The 25,393-nt window shown below is 44.8% G+C and overlaps 1 protein-coding gene across 1 annotated transcript in view; it reads right to left on the bottom strand.

Annotated features, from left to right (window-relative positions):
* Nucleotides 1-25,393, bottom strand: part of REST (RE1 silencing transcription factor) — a 51,386-nt gene that overhangs the window by 9,865 nt on the left and 16,128 nt on the right. The window contains exon 3 of the mRNA XM_033915188.1: nucleotides 13,444-13,527. Coding sequence (XP_033771079.1) covers nucleotides 13,444-13,527 — 84 coding nt within the window. The remainder of the gene's footprint in view (nucleotides 1-13,443; nucleotides 13,528-25,393) is intronic.

The raw sequence follows: 25,393 nt of genomic DNA, 5'->3' as shown, positions 1-25,393 counted from the left end.
CAACATGGAGTTTTTAAAGTGCATCGCCACTTTAAGAACTTGAGAAAATTTGTGAACTGCCTGCACCACACATGTGCGAGTGCCTTCCTGCCCGACATAGGCTTGCGGTATCTCAGTTCCATAAGCAAGCTAAAAAAACAATCAGGGGAGGTGGGAGGGTTGTGAGAATATCTGCCTGCTGTCCCTGGATAACACCTATTATGGTAAGTAACTGTGCTTTATCCCAGGACAAGCAGGCAGCATATTCTCATGTGGGACACCCTAGCTTACTAGAATGGGATAGAGAGAGTGTTGGCCATTAAGAAAATAAATTTTGCAATACTGCTTGGTTGAAGTGACCTTTCCATCTGGAAAAAGATTCCAAACAGTAGTGAGGTGTGACTATATGAACTGAGGTCCAAGTAGCAGCTTTACAGATTTCATCAACAGGAGTGGTATGTAAGAAAGCAACTGAAGCTGCCATAGCTCGGACTTTCTGGACTGTGATGTAACTCCCCAGTTGCAGCCCCAGCCTGAGCATAACAGAAGGCAATACAAGCTGCTAACCATGTAGAAAAAGTTATCATGGATACAGGACATCCCAACTTATTAGGATCAAAGGAGACGAAAAGTTGAGATGTTTTATGTGGCTGAGTTCTCTCTAAGTAATAAACCAGAGCTTGTTTACAAGAGCCGTTTCTCCAGGATGAGGATGAGGCTTAGGAAAGAACACAGGAAACACAATAGATTGATTGAGATGGAATTCAGCGACTACTTTTGGAAGGAACTTTGGATGAGTGCACAGCACAGCTTTTTCATGATGAAACACTGTGAACGGTGGATCTGCCACCAGTACTTGAGTTCACTTACTCTTCGACCAGATGTAAGGGAGATGAGAAAAACCACTTTTCAAGTAAGGTATTTAAGATGAGCTAAAGACATTGGTTCAAAAAGAGGCTTCATAAGTCTAGAGAGAACAACATTGAGATCCCAAACTAATGGAGGTGGTTTGACATTGAAAAGTCCTTTCATGAATCTGGACACAAGAGGATGAGCAGTTAGAGGTTTACCATCAACCGGGCTGTGAAAAGCTTTGATAGCACTGAGTGAACTTTAATTGAAGTAGTCTTAAGACCCGAGTTGGACAGATGTAGAAGATAATCCAATACTGAAGATATAGAGGTGGATTTAGCATCATGGTGATGAAGAGTATACCAAGTGGAAAACCGTGTCCATTTCTGATGGTAACTGCTGCATAGATGGTTTTCTTGAGGCTTCTACGATTAGTCTGACAGGATGAGAAAGATGAACCTCGGGCAACATCAGCCCGAGAGGTACCAAGCTGTCAGGTGTAAAGACTGAAGACTGGGATGTAGAAGAGATTCATGACTCTGCATGAGAAGAGATGGAACAATCTGAAGCATTGATTCCCTGATACTGAGTTGAAGTAGAAGGGAGAACCAGGGTTGTCTGTGCCACCGAGGAGCTATCAGAATCATTGTGGCTGATTTCTGTTTTAACTTGACCAGTGTCTTGAGGATGAGAGGGATTGGAGGAAAAGCATAGAGAAAGTTTTGTGTCCAATCCAGAAGAAAAGCATCAGCTTCCAGTCGTTGGTGAGAGTACTGCCTGGAGCAAAATTGGGGCAGCAGGTCTATCCGAGGAATCCACCCATAGAGAGAATATGTGATGCAGAAATGCAGAGTTGAGCATCCACTCGTGTGACTGAAGAAACCTGCTGAGCCTGTCTGCAAGAGAATTTTGTTTCCCTTGACTGTATACTGCTTTCAAAAATACGTTGCAAGGAATTGCTCAGTTCCAAATCTTCTGGGCCTCTTGACAAAGGAGAGAGCCCATGCCTCCTTGCTTGTTTATGTAATACATTGCCACCTGATTGTCTGTACAGATTAGAAGGACATGGTTGGGCACAATGTGCTGAAATGCTCTGAGGGCATTATAAATCTCTCTGAGTTCTAAGAGATTGATATGGCAGACCAGTGACCTTGAGTGCAAAGACTGTACAGATGAGCTACCCGAGTGTAGGTAGATGAGTCCGTGGTTAGAACCTTCTGATGTGGAGCTGTTTGGAATAAAAACCCTCTGGAAAGTTTAGAAGAGTTCATCCACCACTGCAGAGATTGTCGAAGTGAAGATGTGACTAATGTGTTGAGACAGTGGGTTGAGAGCTTGAGACCACTGTGATGCAAGAGTTCATCAAGTTGTCCTGAAATTGAAGTCTTGCAAATGGAGTAACATGCACCGTGGAAGCCACATGACCCAGGAGTACCATCATTTGTCTGGCTGAGATTGATGGAAGATAAGTCTGATTGCAAAGCTGAATCAAATTCTCTTGTCTTTGCTGAGGGGAGAAACACTCTGAGATGACTGGTGTCTAGCAGAGCTCCAATAAATTGCAGATTCTGAGAAGGTTGAAGTTGGGATTTGGTAAAATTGATTTTGAACCCCAACCACAGAAGGAAGAGAATTGTCAACTGAGTTGCTGATATCACCACTTGCGAGGTTGGATCTTTGATTAGCCAATCATCCAGAAAGGGAAACACCTGGAGACCCTGAGCCCGAAATGCTGCTGGCACTACAACCAGGCACTTGGTGAATACTCTGGGAAAGGATGCAAGGCCAAAGGGTAGGACTCTGTATTGATAATGGTGCTGTGCTACCTGAAATCTGAGAAATTTTCTGGAGGTTGGATGTACTGGAATCTAATATAATAAAACGGTAAGCCGAGCATGCGCACTTCCTATGCGTGCGTCCGTTTTCCGTGAGCTGTAGCACCCATAGGAAGTGCGCATGCGCGGCTTACGGTCTGGCCTCACAAGGCAAGACAAGTTCACATGCGCGCCCTTCCCTGCTCTCCACCTGCGCAGCGGCGGCTGCCGGCCCCTAGCACCCCCTGCCCTCTCCGTTGCCTCCCGGCTCCAGCAGCGTAGGCAGCACTTTAAACACGCTGCTTCGCGCCCTTCTCTGCCAATTTCCTCTGCCGCGTCTGTCTCCGATGATGTCATCAGAGACGCGGCAGAGGAAATCGCCAGTAGAAGGCCGCGAAGCAGCGTGTTTAAAGTGCTGCCTACGCGGCTGGACACCCGAGGTTTGTCGGCGGTGGGAGGGTCAGGAGCAGGCCGGATCGACAACGGCAGTAAAAGAAGGGGAGGGGCCGAACGGAGCAGGGAAGAGAAGGTAAGAGAAGGGAAAGGGAGAGTGGGGGAAAAAGCTGAGCTGAGAGAAGTTTTCCATGGACTGGCTCATGAAAAGCTGCAATGGCACTGAGGTGGACTCTGATGGAAGAGGACTTAAGGCCAGAGTCAGACAAAGAAAGCAAATAATCCAACAATGTCTCCACTGCCAGAGAAGTTGGATCAAGATGATGAAGAAGACACCAGGAGGAAAATCTCGTCCACTTCTGATGGTAACATTGCAGAGTGGTTGGTTTCCTGGAGGCATTCAGAATGGAACGAACTGGCTGAGATAAAAGAGTATCATGAGATGTCAGCCCGAGAGATACCAAGCTGTCAGGTGCAGAGACTGGAGGTTGGGATGAAGAAGGGTTTCCTGCTGTTGCGTAAGCAGAGAAGGAAACAGAGGAAGAAGAAAAGGTTCCCTGGAACTGAGTTGAAGTAGAAGGGAGAACCAATGTTGCCTGGGCCACCTCGGAGCAATCAGAATCATGGTGGCTCGTTCCCTCTTGAGCTTGAATAAGGTTCTCAACATTAGAGGCAGCGGAGGGAAGGCGTACAGGAACAGATTCGACCAGTCTAGGAGAAAAGCATCTGCTGCCAGACGGTGAGGAGAGTAAAGTCTGGAGCAGAAGAGGGGCAGCTGGTGATTGTGAGGAGCTGCAAAGAGGTCTATCTGAGGAGTGCCCCATTGAGTGAAGATAGACTGCAGAGTTACAGGATCGAGTGTCCACTCGTGAGGTTGGAGAATTCTGCTGAGTTTGTCCGCTAAAGAATTCTGTGCTCCTTGAATGTAGATAGCTTTCAGGAAGAGATGGTGATCTATGGCCCAATTCCAGATCTTTTGGGCTTCTTGGCATAAAAGGCGAGAGCCTGTCCCACCCTGTTTGTTGATGTAGTACATCGCAACCTGATTGTCTGTGCACAACAGAAGGACCTGAGGAAAGAGAAGATGTTGGAAGGCCTTGAGGGCATAAAACATCGCTCTGAGTTCCAGGAAATTGATTTGATGTTTCTTTTCCTGGGCTGTCCAAAGACCTTGAGTCTGGAACTCGTTCAAGTGCGCTCCCCATGCATACAGAGAGGCGTCGGTGGTGATGACTAGTTGGTGAGGAGGCTGATGGAACAGAAGACCTCTGGATAGATTTGAGGATACCAACCACCATTGAAGAGACTGCCGAAGAGATGATGTCACAGATATGTGTCGTGAGCAAGGATCCGTCGCTTGGGACCACTGAGCAGCAAGGGTCCATTGAGGAGTGCGCAGGTGAAGACGTGCGAGGGGCGTGACATGAACTGTAGATGCCATGTGCCCCAAGAGTACCATCATTTGCCTGGCTGAGATGGAAGGCAGTGAAAGTACCTGCTGACATAGAGACTGAAGGGTCTGAAGACGATTGGATGGTAGGAAAGCTCTCATGAGGAGTGTATCCAGGATCGCTCCAATGAATTGAAGTCTTTGAGTAGGGATGAGATGAGATTTGGGTAGATTGATCTCGAACCCCAGAATTCGTAGAAACTGGATGGTTTGGTTGGTGGCCAGGAGAACTGCTTGAGCGGATGTGGCTTTGATCAACCAGTCGTCCAGGTAAGGAAATACATGAAGGTGGTGAGAGCGTAAAAATGCCGCTACCACAATGAGACACTTGGTGAATACCCTTGGAGATGAGGCTAGACCGAAGGGCAGCACCTTGTATTGGTAATGACAATGATTGATCATGAATCGGAGATATGGTCTTGAGGTTACATTGATCGGTATGTGAGTGTAAGCCTCTTTGAGATCGAGGGAGCATAGCCAGTCGTTTTGATTTAGAAGAGGATAAAGGATGGCTAAAGAAAGCATTTTGAATTTTTCTTTTACCAGATGTTTGTTGAGATCGCGAAGATCTAAAATTGGTCTGAGATCTCCTGTTTTTTTGGGGACTAGAAAATAACGGGAGTAGAATCCCTGCCCTCTTTGATCTAGAGGAACTTCCTCTATAGCGTTCAGAAGGAGTAGGGATTGGACTTCCTGAATAAGGAGGGCAGATTGAGTACTGTGTAAAGCAGACTCTTTTGGCAGGCTTTGAGGTGGAAGAGTCTGAAAGTTGAGAGAGTAGCCGTGGCGGATGATGTTGAGGACCCATTGGTCCGAAGTGATTACTTCCCACCGGCTGAGGAACAGAGAAAGTCGACCTCCTATAGGCTGAGGCAGGAGAGCAGGAATAGGGATACTGGCTATACTGTGGAGAATGAAGTCAAAAGGGCTGTGACTTCTGCTGAGGAGGTTGTTTCACAGATTGTTGCTGCTGCTGCTGTCTGGGAGGCTGACGTTGTTGTTGCCTCTGACGCCTGGGTTGCTGAGCAGTGGCAGGTAATGGACGAGCTGTGAAGCGGCGTTGATAGGCCGACTGCTGTCTATATGGTTTTGGCGGAGGAGGCTTCTTTTTATTTTTAAGCAGGGTATCCCAGCGCGTCTCATGAGCAGAGAGCTTTTGTGTGGTTGAGTCCATGGAATCCCCAAAGAGCTCATCCCCTAGGCACCGGATACCCGAAGCCAGGCCAAACGGCGCATAGCCACCGACATTGCTGTCGCTCTGGATGTAAGTTCAAAGGTGTCATATATGGATCTAACCATAAACTTACGTAGTTGGAAAAGAGACGACAAGCAGGTATGAAAAGGTTGATGCTTTCGTGAAGGAAGATACTTTTCGAAAGAAGCCATGGTGGTAAGGAGATGCTTTAAATAAAAAGAGAAATGAAAAGCATAATTACTAGCCCTATTTGCTAACATAGCATTTTGGTAGAGCCTCTTACCAAATTTATCCATGGCCCTTCCTTCTCTGCCAGGAGGGACAGATGCATATACACTGGCTCCTGAAGTCTTTTTAAGGGTGGATTCGACAAATAAGGATTCGTGTGGAAGTTGAGGTTTGTCGAATCCAGGAATGGGAATTACTTTATATAGAGAATCCAGTTTACGTGGGGCCCCTGGGACAGTTAAAGGAGTCTCTAAATTCTTATAGAAAGTTTCCCTCAAGATGTCATGAAGGGGAAGTTTCAAAAATTCCTTTGGAGGCTGGTCAAAATCAAGGGCATCCAAAAAAGCTTTAGACTTTTTGGATTCAGCCTCCAAAGGAATGGACAAGGATTCACACATCTCTTTCAAAAAACAGGAGAAAGAGGAAGTGACCTGTTTGGAGGATGGGTCAGGGACAGCCGAATCCTCCTCCTCTGAGGAACATTCGCCTTCAGAAAGAAAGGGTTCCTCTGAGTCTCCCCACAGATCAGGGTCTCTGACATGGGAAGAATGGTCCCGAGACTCAGGTGTCGACGTTTGTAAGTGTCGGGTCTTGCGCACCGACTTACCCGACCTCATCGATACCGAGTCAGGAGATGTTATCGGTCGCACCGGTGCCGAAGTCTGTACCGATTGATGGTGAGCTCTCGGCTCCGGTGCAAGGACTGGCATCGATACCGATGAGGTTAGGTGATGCGGTACCGAAACAGTGGAAGCAGGTAACACGGGTTCCACAATCGGTATCGATACAGGTTGTTCCACAACCGGTACCGATAGCTCGGTGCGGGCCGGCACCGGAAGGTTCGATGTCATGATAGCAGGAAGGAGCCGTTCTAATTGCTCCTTAAGCTGCGCCTGAAGGATGGCCGTAATGCGGTCATCAAGGGATGGCACCGGTACCGCTTTTTTCTTCTGCGGTACCTGCGGTGCCGCTCGACGCCCCGGAGATGAGGAGCCCGATGTCGAGGGACTCACCTCTATAGGGGCGGAGCGCTTCCGCTGGCGTCTTACAGGCGGCAGGATTGGACTCACTGCACTCGAGGCCGGAAGACGTTCCAGCGGGGAAGGCTTCTTAGCCGGCTTACCTGACTGTTGAGACGCCGGTGTGGAATCACGCGGCGTCGAAGACGAGGGTGCCGACTGAATCGGTGCCGAAGCCGGAGTCGAAGGAACGGGGTCGGACATCTCGGCACCGAACAGTAATCGCTGCTGTATTTGGCGATTCTTTAATGTCCGTTTTTTTAGAGTAGCACAGCGGGTGCAAGTAGAGGCCTGATGCTCAGGACCCAAACACTGTAAGCACCAGTTGTGTGGGTCCGTGAGAGATATAGGCCTAGCACACCGCTGGCACTTTTTAAAACCCGGTTGAGGGGGCATGAACGGAAAAACGGCTTCCGCCAAATCGAAGGCCGAGGCTTCGATGGTGGCAGAAGGCCCCGCCGGGGAAAATCAAATTAAGAAAAAGAAAAGAAATTTTTTTTTTTTTTTACAAAAAAGAAAAAAGAAACCAAATAAGGGCAATTAGCCAAAAGTTTACGCGAGCGGGAAGGCAATAGAAAAAAAGTTTCAACAGCCGTTGAAAAAAACGCGTCTTCTTAGCTCCGCGGAAACTAAGAAACTGAGGGACCGCGCGCCTCTATCGGGCGGGAAGGCACTCGCGCGTGCGCGGTGCGGCCGAGCTAGAACTTTCTAAAAGTTCTTAGAGTGCAATCACTCTAAAATTGTCCGTACCGGGGCTCCGTCGGTGCCGTCACCCATCAGTCAAGAATATGCTGCCTGCTTGTCCTGGGATAATGCTGCTACTGCTTCTACACAGGAAAGGGGGGGAATAGGAGGGAAATGCTGTTGCTGCTGCATAGGGAAGTGGGATGGAAATGCTGCTGCACAGGGAAATGGGGAAAAATGACAGACAGACAGCGGGAGGGAGGGAGACAGAAAGAAAGAAAGACACAGGGGCAGGGAGAGGGACAGAAAGACAGACAGAGAAAGGGGGCCAGAGAGAGAGTCAGCGGGAGAAGAAAAGGGGGCTGCTTTGGGGGGAGGCGTGTGCTTGGGGCAAACAGCTTTGCTCTGGGGGGGAAGACAGAAGGGGCCATGGAGAGACAGGGAGAGGGATGGGGGCTGCTTTGGGGGGAGGGGTGTGCTGGGGGGAGACAGAAGGGGCCATGGAGAGATAGGGAAAGGGGGCTGCTTTGGGGTGTGCTTGGGGCAAACAGCTTTGCTCTGGGGGGGGAAGACAGAAGAGGGCCATGGAGAGACATTTGGGGGGGAGGTGGGTGCTGGGGGCAGACAGCTTTGCTCGGGGGGAATGGGGAGACAGAAGGATACAGACAGCGGCCAAGGAGAGAGAGATAAAGAAACACAGACAGACAGACACATCTATTCTAGCACCCGTTAATGTAACGGGCTTAAAGACTGGTATGAATATAAGCTTCTTTCAGATCTAGAGAGCATAGCCAATCGTTGCGATCTAAAAGGGGATATAAAGTTGCCAGGGTCACCAACAGGGGCATCAACACCTTCTTCCTTCTACTGGCTATGCCTCTCTTTATACAGCCCAGCATCCTTCTGGCAGTGTGCCTTGTCACACTGTTTTTTCGCCTTTAGATCTTTGGACACTATCACCCCAACGTGATGAACAATGTCTAGGCGCGGAACATTGATGCCGTTCTGGAGAGGCAGCTGCGTTACCCCTAGACCTGAGAGTGTTATGCTGAGGCTGGGACAGTACTGAGGGAGTCGATACTGGTGTAAGCAATTTGAATGCATCACTCAACTCCACTTGGAAAAGCGCATTGAGCTTTTCATGAAAGGAAAGCACCGGTACCTCTGGTGCCGTGGCTTGCCTCGGAGCGGGTGACCTTGATGAGGAGGCACACCTTGATATTGAGGTAAGCCGTAAAAGTGGTCGTTGCTGCTTGGTCAGCATCAAGGGACTCGATGCAGGATTGACCTGCGATGCTGGTTGGGAAGCTGATGGTTTCTTAACTGGCTTACTGGACGGAGCGAGGTCTCCTGATGCCGGTGTCAATGTCTTCGACGTCAAAGATTACGATGTCTTCTCGGTGTTCATGCTTGTTCCAAACAACTTCTCCTGTTGAAGTTTCCGGCTTTTGATGGAACATTTCTACAAAGTAGAACACCGAGCACAGGATTCAACCCAGTGTTCAGGCCCAAGGCAATGCAAGCACTAACTGTGTGGGTCGGTGATAGAAATTGGCCTTTGGCACCTACAGCACTTTTTGAAGCCCGTTAATGGCCTGGGACATGGATGGAAAGACCATGTCAGCCAAATCAAACTCAATGGCTGAGAGAAAAAGCGAAGTGCTCGACAGAAAAAAGCTTTCTGTCCTACATCCACCTTTGGCACTGAGTTTTCTCATTCACTTTCTTCTATTTTTCTCCCTCGTGCTCAGGCCTGGGGTAGGTGAAGGATCAATCCCCACTCCACCTCCAAGCCCCGATGGGGGCTAAAAAAAATCTTTCTTCAGAGAAACTGCAGCAGCACATAACATGGCTGCCATTTCTGCCAAAAACAATGACAAGGTCAGCCTCTGATGGTAGAAGGGAACTCCCCAACCCCATTTTCAACATTGTAAACAGTCTACTACAGAAGGGAAAAGAGAGAGCCAGCTGTGATAAGCTGCTGGCTCCCGCAGGTCACATAATGCCAGTCTGCTGGCATGCTCCACCACATGACTGGCACACAAGGGCCTGTCTATGAGGGCCTACCGTAGCCCAGAACTCTGGGGCAAGTAACTTGTCCAAGGTCACAGGAAGCTGCCGTGGGAGTTGAACCTGCTTCTTCTGCATTCCAGCCCACTGCTGTAATCATTAGGCTAGTGTTCTTCAATGCAAGGCCTGCGGGACAATGGCAATCTGAGGGAACCTTTTTTGATGGTCCCTGACATCATTCTGGGGTTTGATTTTTTGAGTCTGCATGCATGTAGCAGGACTTACTAGTAAGCCCTGCTGTGTGTTTGAAGATGCCACTGATCAGGCACCTCTTCTACTCCTCCGGTTTAAAAAAAAAAAAAAGTTAAACAATGTAGTATTCATTGGAGTACGTGGAAAGAACGCAGGCTAGAGCTGTGCAGTCTTGAATCGCAATTGCTGCTGAGCTGTTGAAGGTAGCACTTCCTCCTGCGTTAAATTTTTAGTTAAGGTGAGGTATCGGGAGAGAGTCCCATCAATTCCCCCCTTTAACTTTGGGCTGAAGGGGAGGGGACTGGATTTTTAAAAAACCCAAACCTCAGGCATTAGGCCCCCTGGAGATGTTTAGTCACTGCACCTTCTCTGCTGTCTCTCCGCCTTTTGCTCTATCCCCACAACCAGCACTCTTGCCTGCTCCCCTGCCAATGGCACCCATTGTCTCTTCTCTCTGCCTCCTACTCTATGGGGTCTGAGGATTCCTCTATCTCCCCCAAGGTCCTATAAATATGCAAGTCTTTGTTGGAGATTAACACAGGCTGACACTGGACAGCCTGACAGTCTTCCCTCACCTTCTCCTACAGCAGCGTCCTGTTGCCGCACAGGAAGGACTAGTGAAAACAGGACTGCCTGCTGTCAGCCTGCATTAATCTCCGTGGAAGAGGTAGGAGTGAGTTAGAAGAAAGTGCCAGTCATGCAGAAGAGGAAGGGGTGTTTCAATTACTACTGAGGGGAGGGAAAAGAGGCACAATAGTAAGATGCTGGCTCGGGGGGATAGCGGAAAGAGAGATGCTTGCTTAGGTGGATAGACAGAGAGATGCTTGCACAAGGATGAAGAAAACGGAAGAGAAGAGAGGAGAATGAGAGAGTGCACATGGATGAAGGGAAAGGAAGAGAAGAGAGAGAGGAATGATATATGCACATGGATAGAGGGGATAAGAAGGGAAGAGAAGATTCAGGGATGAGTTGGTGCAAATGGATGGAGGAGAGGGGAAGAGAGGGATGAGAAATCAGGGGTCTCTAAGTCCCTCCTTGAGGTCCGCAATCCTGTTGGGTTTTCAGGATTTCCCCAATAATATGCATGAGATCTATGTGTCTGCACTGCTTTCAATGCATATTCATTGGTGAAATCCTGAAAACCTGGCTGGATTGTGGCCCTCAAGGAGGGACTTTGAGATCCCTGGATGAGATGTACACATGAAGGGAAGGGAAACAAAGAGAAGAGATGGATGAGATGGTGCATATGGAGAAAGAGAGAGAGAGAGATATAGAGGAGATGGTACACAGGAAGATTAGATAGATCTGAGAAGCAGGCATTAAAATAGAAGAAAGTGAATGTGAAAACTCAGTGCCAAAGGTGAATGTGGTACAGAAAATAAAGAATTAGTAAAAGAAATAATGAATGAAAAGGAAGCTCTGGAAATAGAATTAAGAAAAGTGACATGAACACATGTACCAAACACACCTACACCCCAAACACAAGAAATGCTGTCTGGGGGGAGAGCCACACACAAAAAGAGCAGATATACGAAGAATGGAGAAAGATAGGAAAAGAGAAAAGGGCGATAGATTGATGGATTGGACAGGAGACCTAGCAAGACAGTTAAGAGAAGACAGAAAAGCAGAAACCAGATACTGGAATTATGAATAGAAAAATAAACTGACCAGACAATAGAGGCACAAAAAGTAATTTTATTTTCTATTTCATGATTAGAAAATGTTAATTTTTGGAATGTACATCTGCCAGAGCTGATCAGAACTCGGAGGGGGGGTATTCAGTTAAAATGTGTTTGATTTAGGGCAAGGATGGGCAATCTGCAGCCAGCCATTGAATTTTATGTGACTCCTGAGACCATGGGAAGTATACACAAAAAATGTCATTAACTGGAGTTTGGATGATTTTAAATACTGTATTTTACAAATATTTTCAGAACAGCTACTCTAGAAGTTTGTTTTATCATTTTTAGTTAAGTTTTGTACTTATTTATTTATCTCGGGTGTTCTATAGAGCTCTGTGTATTTCTATTTATGACATTATGTAATGTTGCAGCCCTCTAAGGTTTTCCATCGATGACTTAAGGAAGTGAGAAACACTGGTTTATAGGTTCGTTAATTCTAGAAGGAGCAGAGGATTAGCCTAATGCAGTGGTCTTCACTAATTTTTAAGCTGGGGCCATTATGGATCCAAAAGGCCTGAAGGAGAGCTGACATATATCTTCCTATTTGGGGTCATGACACTAACCAATGCTTTTTGACTTCCAGCCCCACCAGAACAACATAACATAACATAACTTTATTTTTCTATACCGCCTCAATCAAAAGAATTCTAGGCAGTTTACACAAAAGAGAAAAACTGGACAATCAGCGAAATACAAAATATTAATAGTAAGAATACAGCATAAAAATTTAAGTTAATGCAGTAAAATTATTATGTTGGGAATAAAACATCGAATTAAGAGATGAATTTATTAAATAATACTGTCTTAATTTCTTTTCGGAAGGCACCGTAAGACAATTTGGCTCCACTAATATAGTTGCCCAACCAGGACTGTTGTTTACTTGTTTGAAATACAAGCATCCTGTCTTAAAAAGACCTAGCTTTACAGCAGGGATCTCAAAGTCCCTCCTTGAGGGCCGCAATCCAGTCGGGTTTTCAGGACTTCCCCAATGAATATGCATTGAAAGCAATGCATGCATATAGATCTCATGCGTATTCATTGGGGGAAATCCTGAAAACCCGATGGGATTGCGGCCCTCGAGGAGGGACTTTGAGACCCCTGCTTTACAGCCTTTACAACTGACCTCGATCACACATGCAGAAGACAGATAAACCCTTTTCAAATACAGGACCACAAATAAAACCCTAAGATGTAAGATGTAGGCTCTGCACCCAGTACAACATTTCTTCCTAAACAGTGCAAAATATAAAGACAACAGATATAAATTTCAAAAACTAAACAAAATAAAATCATGTATACTATATACATATACCGTCACTGTTTGAATATCGGGGGAGTGTATCTGTGTTACTATGGGCTCCTTTTATCAAGGTGCGGTAGGCGGTTAACGTGCGGAATACCGCACATTCAACCGCCTGCTGTGCTAGTCGTTAACGCCTCCATTCATGAGGAGTTAGTTTTTTGGCTTGCTGCGGGGGTTAGCGCGTGATGAAATGTCTGACGCGCTAACCCACATAGCGCACCTTGATAAAAGGAGACCTATATGTTTTTCTGCACTGAATTTCTGCACTGAAATGTGAGTATGGTTTTATGTTTGCTACTGTATCCATATCCTTCTCTACTAATGTTTAACTCAGGCCCCAGCTATTGCAGATGCCAATTATGGTTATGGATAACATCAAGTAGCAGATTCTAAATATCAGAATATAAATAATGATATGAATATCAGATTATAAATACTGCGGATGTAATGGAGATCTAGAAAGGCGCAGAACTTATCTAAAGCAATTATTGATTATGATATTCAGCAAAGGTCTCAAAGGCAAGATCATCCTGAAAACTAATTTTTATAGTTCTTAAAAATGGATGCTGTTTTGCTACCAACCTGAATGGGTGCGCATATGCCTGGTTAAATGAGTCTTCTGTGAACTTGAATACGGACACATGCTGCACAGATATGGACGTTCTCCTGCAAACAAAAAAAACCCCGTTGTATTACAAAATGGACAACAAAATATATGAATGTTTCTTTTTTTATTTCAAGTACCAAAATACCTTGCACCAGTGCATGAGAAGTGAAACCAATCTAACTAGCTTAATTTCAAGTTAATTTCCAATTAATATTCAAGCAGCAAAGTGCAAGAAAATATTTCTTCAAATATAGTTTTTATTAATTTTGAATATACATAATGAAACAATAACAGATTCTGAAATAGTAAAAAAAAAAAAAAAAAATCTGAGTAAAAAGAATCAAATCAAATCAGCCATATGAGCAGCACAAATTTAGGGCTCCTTTTACGAAGGTGCACTAGGGTTTTTAGCGCACACACAAAATTTCCGCGCGCTATACCGCCTCCTAAAAAGGAGGCGGTAGTGGCTAGTGCGCTCGGGAATTTAATGCACGCAAGGCCCTAGCGCACCTTTGTAAAAGGAGCCCTTAGTTAAAAGTAATCAAATTAGGTAATCAAATTGTTTATAGTTGAAGGTGAAGAGAAAAACCCATCTATTTTTCTGTTGCATTTACAATTTACAAGTAGTAAAAGTAGTTAACTTCCATTAATATTCAAGCAGCAAAGTGCCAGGAATTCTTTTTTTTTCTACTTGGAAGTATTTTCTGATGTATGAACTTTAAAGAGTACCTTAATAGCACAATCTAATCCATCCTTTGAGCAAATACAAAGTAATCCATTTAAATCTAGTTCAAATGTGTGCCAGAACAAATCTGCCAAATCTAAACTGACTCCTCAATCTGCAGAGACTAAACAGTTAAGCACAAGTACTTTGTCAGTAAATAGTTGATTCAACCACATGGAACAGTGGCTGAATCAGCAAAAGGGAATTAGAAAAGTAACTATGCAAACTGAGAAAACCTTGGACAACTTTTCAAAATACACCAAATTAATTTTCTTTGTAAAGTATGTACTATATATAACATTTTCATACAAATATATTACAGATGTACTGCAAATCAATGTTTTCCAACTTGGGGGGCAGATTCTCAAAACTAAAATCTACCTTTAATGTGCTTGCAAAACTGGCTCCAGCCGGTTTAGCCTGTAAGTATTTTAGCGGCAAATTGTCAAAACAGCTTACCAAGAACTTTTCCGAGTTTTCTAGCAGTCTCCGATACTGCCATGCAAATGTACTACAACGAGATGATTAATGTTAAAATGATCACTCCCATAGGAGAGGTCTTAAACAACCTGAGCCAATCAGAGTCTTAGACCCCTCCCTTATCCATCCCAAGATGCACTGGGGAAGGGAAGGCCCGCCATTTTGAAGAGGCAGGCCTGCTGGCCAGAGGGAATAGGCATCACTCCGTCCAGCCATCTAAGTAAGGTAAGGGGGAGAGGGCGGGGGTCTTCGGAGATATGGCGGGGGTATTTGCACGGCAGCAAGCGAGAGGGCATCTCTCCCGTGGCTGACAGGGTGTTGGGGGGGGGTGTTGCTTGGCAGCGAGAGAGAGTGAGCATCTCTTCCACTGCCGAAGGGGTGTTGGGGGTATGTTGCTTGGCGGTGGGAGAGAGTGGGCATATCTCCCGCTGCCGGGGGAGGGGATGTTGCTTGGTGATGGAAGAATGAGTATTTCTCCCACTGCCAAGGAGTATTGTCTATTTTCCTTTTGAGGTATTTTTATACCTTTACCCCAAATCTTTTTGACTTAGAGGGGTATTGCTTGGCAGTGGGAGAGAGTGAGCATCTCTCCCACTGCCAACGGGAGTTGTTTGGCGGGGGAAAAGAGTGGTCATCTCTTCAGCTGTTGGGTGAAAGCGTTTATTTTACGCTATCACCAGAGATAGGCACATGCAAATTTAGTGAATCGCTACTCTCTCCAACCTCATTTGCATGTACATTTTTGGGAGAATGACTTGCTTTTTTAAAATCACTACTATAACAGTTGCGACAGCAGCCTCTCAGTTTTTAATGCAAATTTTTGAGAATCTAGTCCTTGGTCTTTAAGGTACATTGAACCAAACTAGTTTTTAATATGCAAGATGGAAAGATTAGGTTCTTGCCTTGGTAATTTTCTTTCTAGTAGACACTCTATTCCTGAACGTGTGGGTAGTCAATCCCTTCTTGCAAGAATTCTTGTAGGGAGCTTCATTAGCATTCTTTTGCTCCACCTCCCATCCTTCTAGGCTGTCTTTCAATTCTTCAGTTCGTACCAAAGCAGATGGTCAGCCCTGGAGAGGAAATAGAATAGGGAGGGGTATTGGAACACTCCCCTAGAAACATGTCTGTTCTGCTCATATCATTAAAACATACAACAGATAAACAAACTTAGCCATTTGCAATACATAACAAGGTGAAAAAACAAAAAGCCACCAATTTGATTGCAACCTGCACAAACAGTGTAGGAGATGTTATAGATATCCTCTAGCTTCTTCAACGCGACAGTCCAGAATTGAACGCAATACTCCAGATGAGGTCGCACCATGGAGTGATACAGGGGCATTATAACTTTCTTAGTCTTGTTAAATCTTCCCTTTTTTAATAATTCCTAGCATCCTATTTGCTTTTTTGGCCACCACCACACATTGGACGGAAGATTTCATCATATTGTCTACGATGATACCCAGATCCTTTTCTTGGGCCCTAATCCCCAAGATGGACCTTAGCATCCGGTAACTGTGATTCAAGTTATTCTTCTCAATGTGCATCATTTTACATTTGTCCACATTAAATTTCATCTACCATTTGGACACCCAGTCTTCCAATTTCCTAAGATCTGCCTGCAATTTTTCACAATCCGCATGCGTTTTAACAACTTTGAACAGTTTAGTGTCGTGTGCAAATTTAATCACCCCACTCGTCGTTCCAATTTCCAGATCATTTATAAATAAGTTAAATAGCACCGTTCCCAGTACAGCCCACTGCGGCACTCCACTGTTTACTCTCCTCCATTGAGAAAAATGACCATTTATCCCTATCCTGTTTTCTATCTGATAACAAAATCCTAATCCATAACTGAACTTTGCCACCTATCCCATGACATTTTAATTTTCTCAGGAGCCTTTCGTGGGGAACTTTATCAAAAGCTTTTTTGAAAAACTGGATACGCTATATCAACCGGCTCACCTTTATCCACATGTTTATTCGCACCTTCAAAGAAGTCAAGCAAATCTGTGAGGAAAGGATCTCTCTCGGCTGAAGCCATGCTGACTCCGTCTCATTAAATCATGCTTGTCTACATGTTCCACAATTTTATTTTTTATAATCGTTTCTACCAATTGCCCGGCACCTAATTGAAGCTTACCGGTCTGTAATTTCCCGGATCTCCCCTAGAACCCTTTTTAAAAATCAATGTAACATTGGCCACCCTCCAATCTTCAGGTACTACAGATGATTTTAGCGATAGGTTATAGATCACTAACAGCAAGTCAGCAATTTCATTTTTGAGTTCGTTTAATACCCTGGGATGTATACCATCTGGTTCTGGTGATTTATCACTTTTTAATTTGTCGATTTGGCTCAGTACATCTTCCAGATTCACTGAGATTTCTTTCAGTTCCTCCGCATCATCACCCTTGAAAACCATTTCCGGTACATGTAGAAACATAGAAAATGACGGCAGAAAATGGCCACGGCCCATCCAGTCTGCCCACACCAAAGACTCACCCCCTATCTACCTCCATGAAGAGATCCGACATGCCAATCCCATCTTTTCTTAAAATCTGGCACGCTGCTGGCCTCAATGACCTGTTGTGGAAGATTATTCCAGCGATCAACCACCCTTTCGGTGAAGAAATATTTTCTGGTATCGCCACGGATGCCCTCTTGTCGCCGTGGGTCCTTTAAGAAAAAAGAGATCTTCTTCCACCTCGATACGGCCCTTGACATATTTGAACGTCTCGATCATGTCTCCCCTCTCTCTGTGTTCTTCGAGTGAGTATAGCTGCAACTTATCCTGCCGTTCCTCATACAGGAGATCCTTGAGTTCTGAAACCATTCTGGTGGCCATTCGCTGAACCGACTCAACTCTCCGCACATCCTTTTGATAATGCGGCCTCCAGAATTGCACACAGTATTCCAGATGGGGTCTCACCATGGATCTGTACAATGGCATAATAACCTGGGGCTTTCGGCTGACGAAACTTCTATGGATACAACCCATGATTTGCCTAGCCCTGGAGGAAGCTTTCTCCACCTGATTGGCAGTCTTCATGTCTTCGCTAATGATCAAGCCCAAGTCGCGTTCTGCTACAGTCCTTGCTAGGATCTCGCCATTTAGGGTGTAAGTCCTGCATAGATTTTTGCCACCAAGGTGCATGACCTTGCATTTTTTGGCATTGAAACTTAGTTGCCAAGTCTTTGACCAATGCTCCAGCAGGAGTAGGTCCTGCGTCATACTGCCAGGCATTGAGCTTTTGTCGGGCACTGTGCTTTCGTCTGTTGAGCTTTTGCCTACTATGTTGCATAGTTTGGCGTCATCGGCGAATAATGTAATTTTACCTCGGAGCCCCTCAGTCAAGTCACTTACGAAGATGCTAAATAGGATCAGGCCCAAGACCGAGCCCTGCAGCACTCCGCTGATCACCTCCGTCGTATCGGAGAGGGTACCGTTAACCACTACCCTCCGACGTCTACCCCTAAGCCAGTCCCTAACCCATGCGATTAATGTTACCCCCCAGTCCCATCGAACCCATCTTGGGACGCTATCAAACACTTTGCTGAAGTCCAAGTACACGACGTCCAGGGATTCCCCTGTATCCAACTTCCTTGTTACCCAGTCAAAGAAGCTGATCAGATTTGATTGGCAGGACCTTCCCTTCGTAAAACCATGTTGATGGGGATCCCGTAGTTTCTCCTCGTTCAGGATTGTATCCAATTGGCGTTTGATTAGCATTTCCATAAGTTTACTTACTATCGATGTGAGACTCACCGGTCTGTAATTCTCAGCCTCTATCCTGCTTCCCTTTTTGTGGAGTGGAATGACGTTAGCCGTCTTCCAATCCAACAGAACTCTTCCTGAACTTAGGAAAAGATTGAAGAGCGCGGATAACGGTTCTGCCAGGACGTCACTCAGTTCCCTGATCCCTGGGGTGCAGTTTGTCCAGTCCCATGGCTTTGTTCACCTTGAGTCTAGATAGCTCATCATAGACACTACTGGGCGTAAACTCAAAATTTCGAAATGGGTCTTCTGAGCTTTCCCTTGTCGGCAGCTGAGGGCCGGATCCCAGTGCCTCGCAAGTGAAGACCGAGCAGAAGTATTCATTTAACTGTTTGACCTTTTCGGAATCCGATTCTACAAAGTTCCCGTCGGGTTTCCTAAGGCGTACTATCCCATCCGTGTTTCTTTTTCTGTCACTAATGTACCTGAAGAAGGATTTATCGCCCTTCTTGATGTTTTTCGCAAGGTCTTCCTCCATTCGGAGTTTGGCCTCCCTGACTGCCATTTTGACCACTTTAGACTTGACCAGATAGTCTTCCTTGGATTCTTGCTTCCCTGATTGTTTGTGGAAGATGAACGCCCTTTTCTTCTTTTTTATGAGGTCTGAGATCTCCGTAGAGAACCACTGTGGTCTATTGTTTCTTCGCCGTTTACTTACTGATTTGACGTAGTGATTGGTTGCTTCTCGTATGGTTGATTTGAGAGTTGACCACATCACCTCTACATTATCTGTTTCAGCTTGGTTTTGCAGCGCCCTCTGGACGAAATCTCCCATGCTTTTGAAGTTTGTGCCCTTAAAGTTGAGGACCTTGGTTGATGTGCTTGACTTTGTGAAACCTTTCCTGAGGTTGAACCGTATCATGTTGTGGTCACTGGAGGCTAGCGTATCGCCTACCGAGACCTCGGTGACACTTTCTCCATTGGTGAGTATTAGGTCTAGTATCACCCGATCCCTAGTGGGCTCCAATACCAATTGTCTGAGTCTAGCTCCCTTTATAGAGGTCAATAGCTTCCTGCTGCCGCTGGTCGTAGCGGAAAGTTTGTTCCAATCCACATCAGGCATATTGAAGTCTCCTAACAATACTGTGTCTCCACGCAAAGTGATATTCTCAATGTCCTCGACTAATTCTATATCCATGTCCTCGACTAATTCTATATCCATGTCCTCCTGTTGTCTTGGAGGTCTGTATACTAAGCCAAGAAACAGGCATTTGTCTTTCCCTCTAGCCAAATTCACCCAGAGGGATTCCCCGGTGTACTTGACATCTGCGATCTTGGTAACTTTGATGTCCTCTTTAGTGTATAGTGCAACCACTCCTCCCAATTTGCCCTCTCTGTCCCGCCGAAGTAAGTTGTATCCCGGAATAGCCATATCCCACCCATGGGAGTCCGTGAACCAAGTCTCGGATATTGCTACCACATCTAGGACGGCGTTCCTCATTTCCGTCTGTAATTCCAGAATCTTATTGCCCAAACTGTGGGCATTAACATACATAGCCCTCCATACCTTATGTTTGCTATATGTCTGTGTAGATATTCCTGCTTGAGCTAGTTGGACTCCTATAATACTGTCTGCAATGTGTGCACTTACCTCTGACTCGGAAATGCAGTGTGTACCTACCTCGGACTCAGAAATGGATTGACAACTTACCTCGCCAAGTTGGTTACTTGCGCCATCACATGAGAGGGTACCCTCTCCAAACTTACCTAGTTTAAAGCCCTACGAAGTAGGTGGGCTAGACGGTGTCCAAAGACGTTCTTTCTTCTTCCATAAAGACCAAAGCAAAGAATTCAGTCTTTCCGCTATGGTCTTATCCTCCCTGAGCGCCCCTTTCGCTCCTTGATCATCCAATAGTCCCACGGATTCCCTCACAGGTTTTCTGCTTCAGATGTACCTAAAAAAATTGCTAAGATATTTTTGCCTCATTTGCAAGTTTCTCTTCATATTCTTTCTTAGCTGTCTTTATCAATGCTTTGTATCTAACTTGCCAATGCTTGTGTTTCTTCTTATTTTCTTCATTCGGATCTTTTTTCCATTATTTAAAGGATTTCTTTTTGGCTCTAATAGCCTCTTTCACTTCACCTTTTAACCACGCCGGCTCTCATTTCCTCTTTTTTCCACCTTTGCTGATAAGAAGAAAACATCTGGTCTGGGCTTCCACGATGGTATTTTTAAATAACATCCACGTCTGGTTTACAGTCCTAATCTTTGCAACTGATCCTTTTAACTTCTTTTTAACCATTTTCTTTATATTATCATAGTCGCCCTTTCAAAAATTAAATGCCTGTACAGTAGATTTCTTTTGCGACGTTACTCCAGGTATCAGCTCAAATTTGATCACGTTATGATCACTGTTTCCCAGCGGACCCAACACAGTTAACTCCTGTACTATGTCTTGCATTCCACTAAGGACCAAATCTAAAATAGCACCCCCTCTTGTCGGTTCCCAGACCAGTTGCTCCAAAAAGCAGTCATTTATGACATCTAGGAATTTTAACTCCCTAGCACTCCCCAATGTTGAGGTAATTGAAATCAGTACTGGTGTGTGTGAAACAAGCAGCAGCGGTGTGGCTGGATTAGAACACAGATAGGTTTTTCTGCTTAGTTTTGACAGTGCTTGGTGTTATTACACTACAGAGTTTATCTTTTGAAAGTGATGCTAACTGATCCTGTGGATGAAACAATATGTGGACAATGTGATAAAGTTGCAGAATACAGTGCTGTGGAATTTTTTTGAGCCCATGAAGCATTAACTAAGGCTTTTTTCTCCACACATATATATATATATTGTCACACCCCCGGTACCAAGTAGTCAGAATGGCTACCGGGAGGTGTGCAAAACACAGTCCCTGGCGTGCCTTCACGGGTTGAAGGCCCTGCTGTTGTTACTATGAAGAGCAAAAATAAAGTTCAGGACAGCTTGATTCTCCTCAAAATAATAAGTCTTTAATGCACAACCTAGCTTCATTCAGCCGTGTGCTTAACACTCAAAAGTTTAAGGCAAAAACAAAAGAAACAAATGCAAACAGGACTTAGTCCTACATGAGACTGCACTCAGCCTTTCCTCAGGTAAGTATTACAGTCCTTAATCAGCTTGTTCACAAAAGAAAAGAACAACTGCAAAAACAGGAGCTGATAAACTTGCACAGTCTTTGTAGCAGTCCTTCATGAAAGTTCATTGCTCCTAATAAAGCACATTGCCTGGCTTCAATCAGGCGTCTCTCCAACCAGCTTCAATTAACTGGTGGAGATGGGGAATTGCTGAATCCACAATTAAAGCTGCCAATACTGGCCCCACAATCCCAACCCAAGGATCTTCTGTGGATTCTCCCCTCAATTCCCACTAACATTCAGTGGTACAGTTCTCCAAACAGAGGAAAGAAAAACAAAACATACTTCCCTCTGAAATATTGCACAGTCCCTCAGTAGTGAGCTTGGTAATGCTCACTCTCCCAGCACAAGTCTCAGCATTCAAAAACAAAACACAATCAGCAATCCAAAAAGCCAAAATCAAACTTAGCTCAGTTCCATGGGCGCTTCCTCAGGTTCCAGGTAAGTGTCCATCTCTTCCTCAGACTGAGAGCAGACCGGCTGGTTCACCAAGGGAACAGCTTCCAAGTCTTCCATCTCAATCTCATTAGTCGGCCAAGAGTCTCCTTCCGCTGCTGGATCCAGACTGACTCTTCCAAACTTGCTCTGCTGGCTTTTACCAGACCTGAGAAAGCCACGCCCTAACCTGAGTGGGGGATGGGCTGGCTTTTGCTGAGCCTTCTGCTGCTGCTCAATTAGCTTCAGCAGCTGAGTGCTAGCCTGATTAAGAGCCTGCCTACTAGGGTGCATTTTGCTAGGGGCTGCTTTAGACTTAGAGAAGTTACTAACCTCATCCTGCTTCCCCTCCCCCCAGGGCTCCTGCTCTTGGGCACTCTCATAAGGGCTAGAGTCTTGCTGTCTGTCTGCTGTTAGAAGGGCTGCCACATTGATCAGCTCTCCTAAAGTTTAGGGGTTTTTGTCTTTTTCCTGGCACAAACCTAACTTCAGTGCCGGGTTTGTGACAATATATATATATATATGCTATGTTGAGCGGAGTACTGCAATTTTCTCTCACCCCGTCAGTAGAGTGATTACTACTAGAGAATGACACGCGGAAAAAAAATCTGTCCCCGTCACCAGACCACCGTCCCCTTCACCACCCCGTCCCCGCCGTCCCTTTAGCATCCACCCTTCCCTCTTGCCACCTCACTGCCCTTCAGCACCCCTCGTGTGGTCCATGCATCTCCCTCCCTCCTCCTTACCTTCTCAGCGCATTTTAAAGTTTCACACTTGTTAAAAGCCATCAGAGTGTACGTGCAGTCGCGTGCGTGGGTGGAAGCTTCTCCTCTGACACAACCGGAAATTGCGTCAGAGGAGAAGCTTCTACCCACACACACGCGACTTCACATATACTTCCGCGGCTTTCAATAAGTCTGCAACCTTAAAACATGCTGCGAAGGTAAGGGGTTGGGAGATAGATTCGGGTGAGTAGGTAGGAAGGAGGGGGCCTGTTCCCTCCCTTAACTGTGGGTCAAGGCCATTCACCGTTCCACGGGGCAGTGTATGGTCTTGTCCCTGTACCTGCGGTGAGCACTCTTCTCCCCTCCACCATTTTGGCGGGTTACCTGCAGCTACATGCGGCTAGCCGCAGGTAACATCCACCGTGTCATTATCTAATCACTAATGTCGAGCATAATTTTTTTGTTTTCTCTTTGATATTTGAATTATGTTCTTTTGAAATAGAGTAATTGAAATCACCCATTATTATAGTGTTTCCCATTTCTCCAGCTTTCCTAATCTCTGAAAACATTTCTTCATCTGGCTACTCATTTTGTCCCGGGGGACGGTAGTATAACCCAACCTTTATATTCCTTCCCTTCACACATGGAATTTCTATCCATAAGGATTCCACACTGCTATCTATGCCTGTTGGGGGTACACGGGCTGGCTGCCGCCCACCTGCCTTCGGTAGCAGCATGCAGCTATAGGGAAATAACCTTACTGTCTAGAATGTCTCGCCTATTACACTGTAATAATACCTTTCATGTATTTAAATGTCTGTATCATATCTCCCCTGTCCCTCCTCTCCTCTAGACTACATTTTTAGGTCTTCCAGTTTCTTCTCATACTTCTTTGTGCAGCGGAGCACATAGGAAAATGAAGTAGAAATACTGCTGGAAATCAAGAAACTTGAGATGGAATGCGTGCCGCGACCAACTGATTTTTTTTTGTGTGTGTGCGCGGTTATGGCATAAAAAGAAAAGCGAAACCTTCCATAAGGACTGTGAAAAGGTATAGGTCGGTTGATATGACAGACCAACATTGATGGTATAATGAAGGCAAGCACTGATGAATCTAAAAGAATTGGGCAGTTATGAACAAGTTCCACTGAATCAGTTCAAAGCCCTCTGGCATATTTGTTGCTCTTTCAGTGGCTGCCCAGAAACAGAAGGCATAGAAGGAGGTAGTTTAGGAGATCTCCTTGAAGAAAAAGACTTATGAAGGGCATAATCAAAAAACATGTCTAAGTCCCCTTTTGGCCTAAGGCCCTGAACGTTGAAAGTAGAAGCAGGTAAAATGTCCATTATCAAAAAAACATCTAAAACGAGGTTTTTTTTTATAATGGCCTACCACTACATTCAGCTTTTTAAATGCCTAGACCACCATTACGTCTACACTTACCACATATAAGGAACCAAAAAAAGCCTAAGTCCCAAACGCCCAAAGCCAGGCCTTTTAGGCGAAGGAGGAGCCAGTCCTTTCCCTAAAAGCTGGATTCTGTAACCGGTGTCTTATCAAAAACAACACTGGTTACAGAATCCAACCCCACCCCCAGCAACTATCGCAAATAAATTATATTTTCGTTTCAGATCAATTAGTTCAGCAAGTAACAAAAGCCACCATAGATCCAATCATTTTGTCAGATCATGGTGGAATTTGGATTGAATTGAAAATGGATGAACAAGATTCTAGTAGACCTGTATGGAGATTTAATAATACATTGCTTGCAGATTCAAAATTTCTTGAAGAACTTTAATTAAAGATGAAGGAATATTTTCAATTCAATGTCTCAGAAGAAATCTCATTAGAAATAATATGGGATGCTTTTAAAGCTACCATGAGGGGACAGATCATTTCATATGCAGCACATATAAGGAAACAACTTAAAAAGGAATTTTCTAATTTGGAACAAGATATTAAGGTATTGGAGGCAAAATTGGCTGCGAAATGGGAACAAATTACTTTACAGGCCCTCTTAAAAGCTAAATATAAACATAATGAGATTTCTTCACAGTTGGCCAGGAAAGATTTGTTTTCTCAACAAGCTCTGTATTATGGAAGCTCAAATAAAGCGGGAAGATTATTGGCCAATTACCTTAAAGCAAAAAAAAAGAAAAGTGAAAATTGTTGCGATTAAAGATGAAAAGGGAGAAACACACTCTCAAATTGGAAATATTTTAATACAATATTTAAATTTTTATAAAGCCTTATATTCTTCTGAGCTTTATTCAAATAAGGAAATTGAAGGTTTAGAGTTCTTAAAGTTAATTAAGGGGCCTAAAATTCCCAAGCATATAAGAGGAAGTCTTGATGCGCCTGTATCACTGAAAGAATTACTGACAGCGTTGAAGTCCCTTAGAGTTGAATCCGATGGTTTCACTGTAGAGTTTTACAAATCATTCCAAATTACCCTATGACCTCATCTTTTAAAATTATATCAGGCTCAACTAACTAAAGATTGCATTTCAGGTACTATGGCGGAATCTTTAACTATTGTTTTGCCGAAGCCAAATAAAGATCCTATGTTGGTTTCAAATTACAGGCCTATTTCCTTGATTAACGTAGATGGTAAATTATTGGCTAAGTTATTGGCTTTGTGCTTGGCCAAGGCTCTCCCTTACATTATAGGTA

Source organism: Geotrypetes seraphini, chromosome 1 (genome assembly GCF_902459505.1).
Source record: "Geotrypetes seraphini chromosome 1, aGeoSer1.1, whole genome shotgun sequence".
Classification (NCBI taxonomy): Eukaryota; Metazoa; Chordata; class Amphibia; order Gymnophiona; family Dermophiidae; genus Geotrypetes; species Geotrypetes seraphini.
Note: the sequence above shows the minus strand (reverse complement) of the source record. Positions and strands in the feature narration are given on the sequence as shown.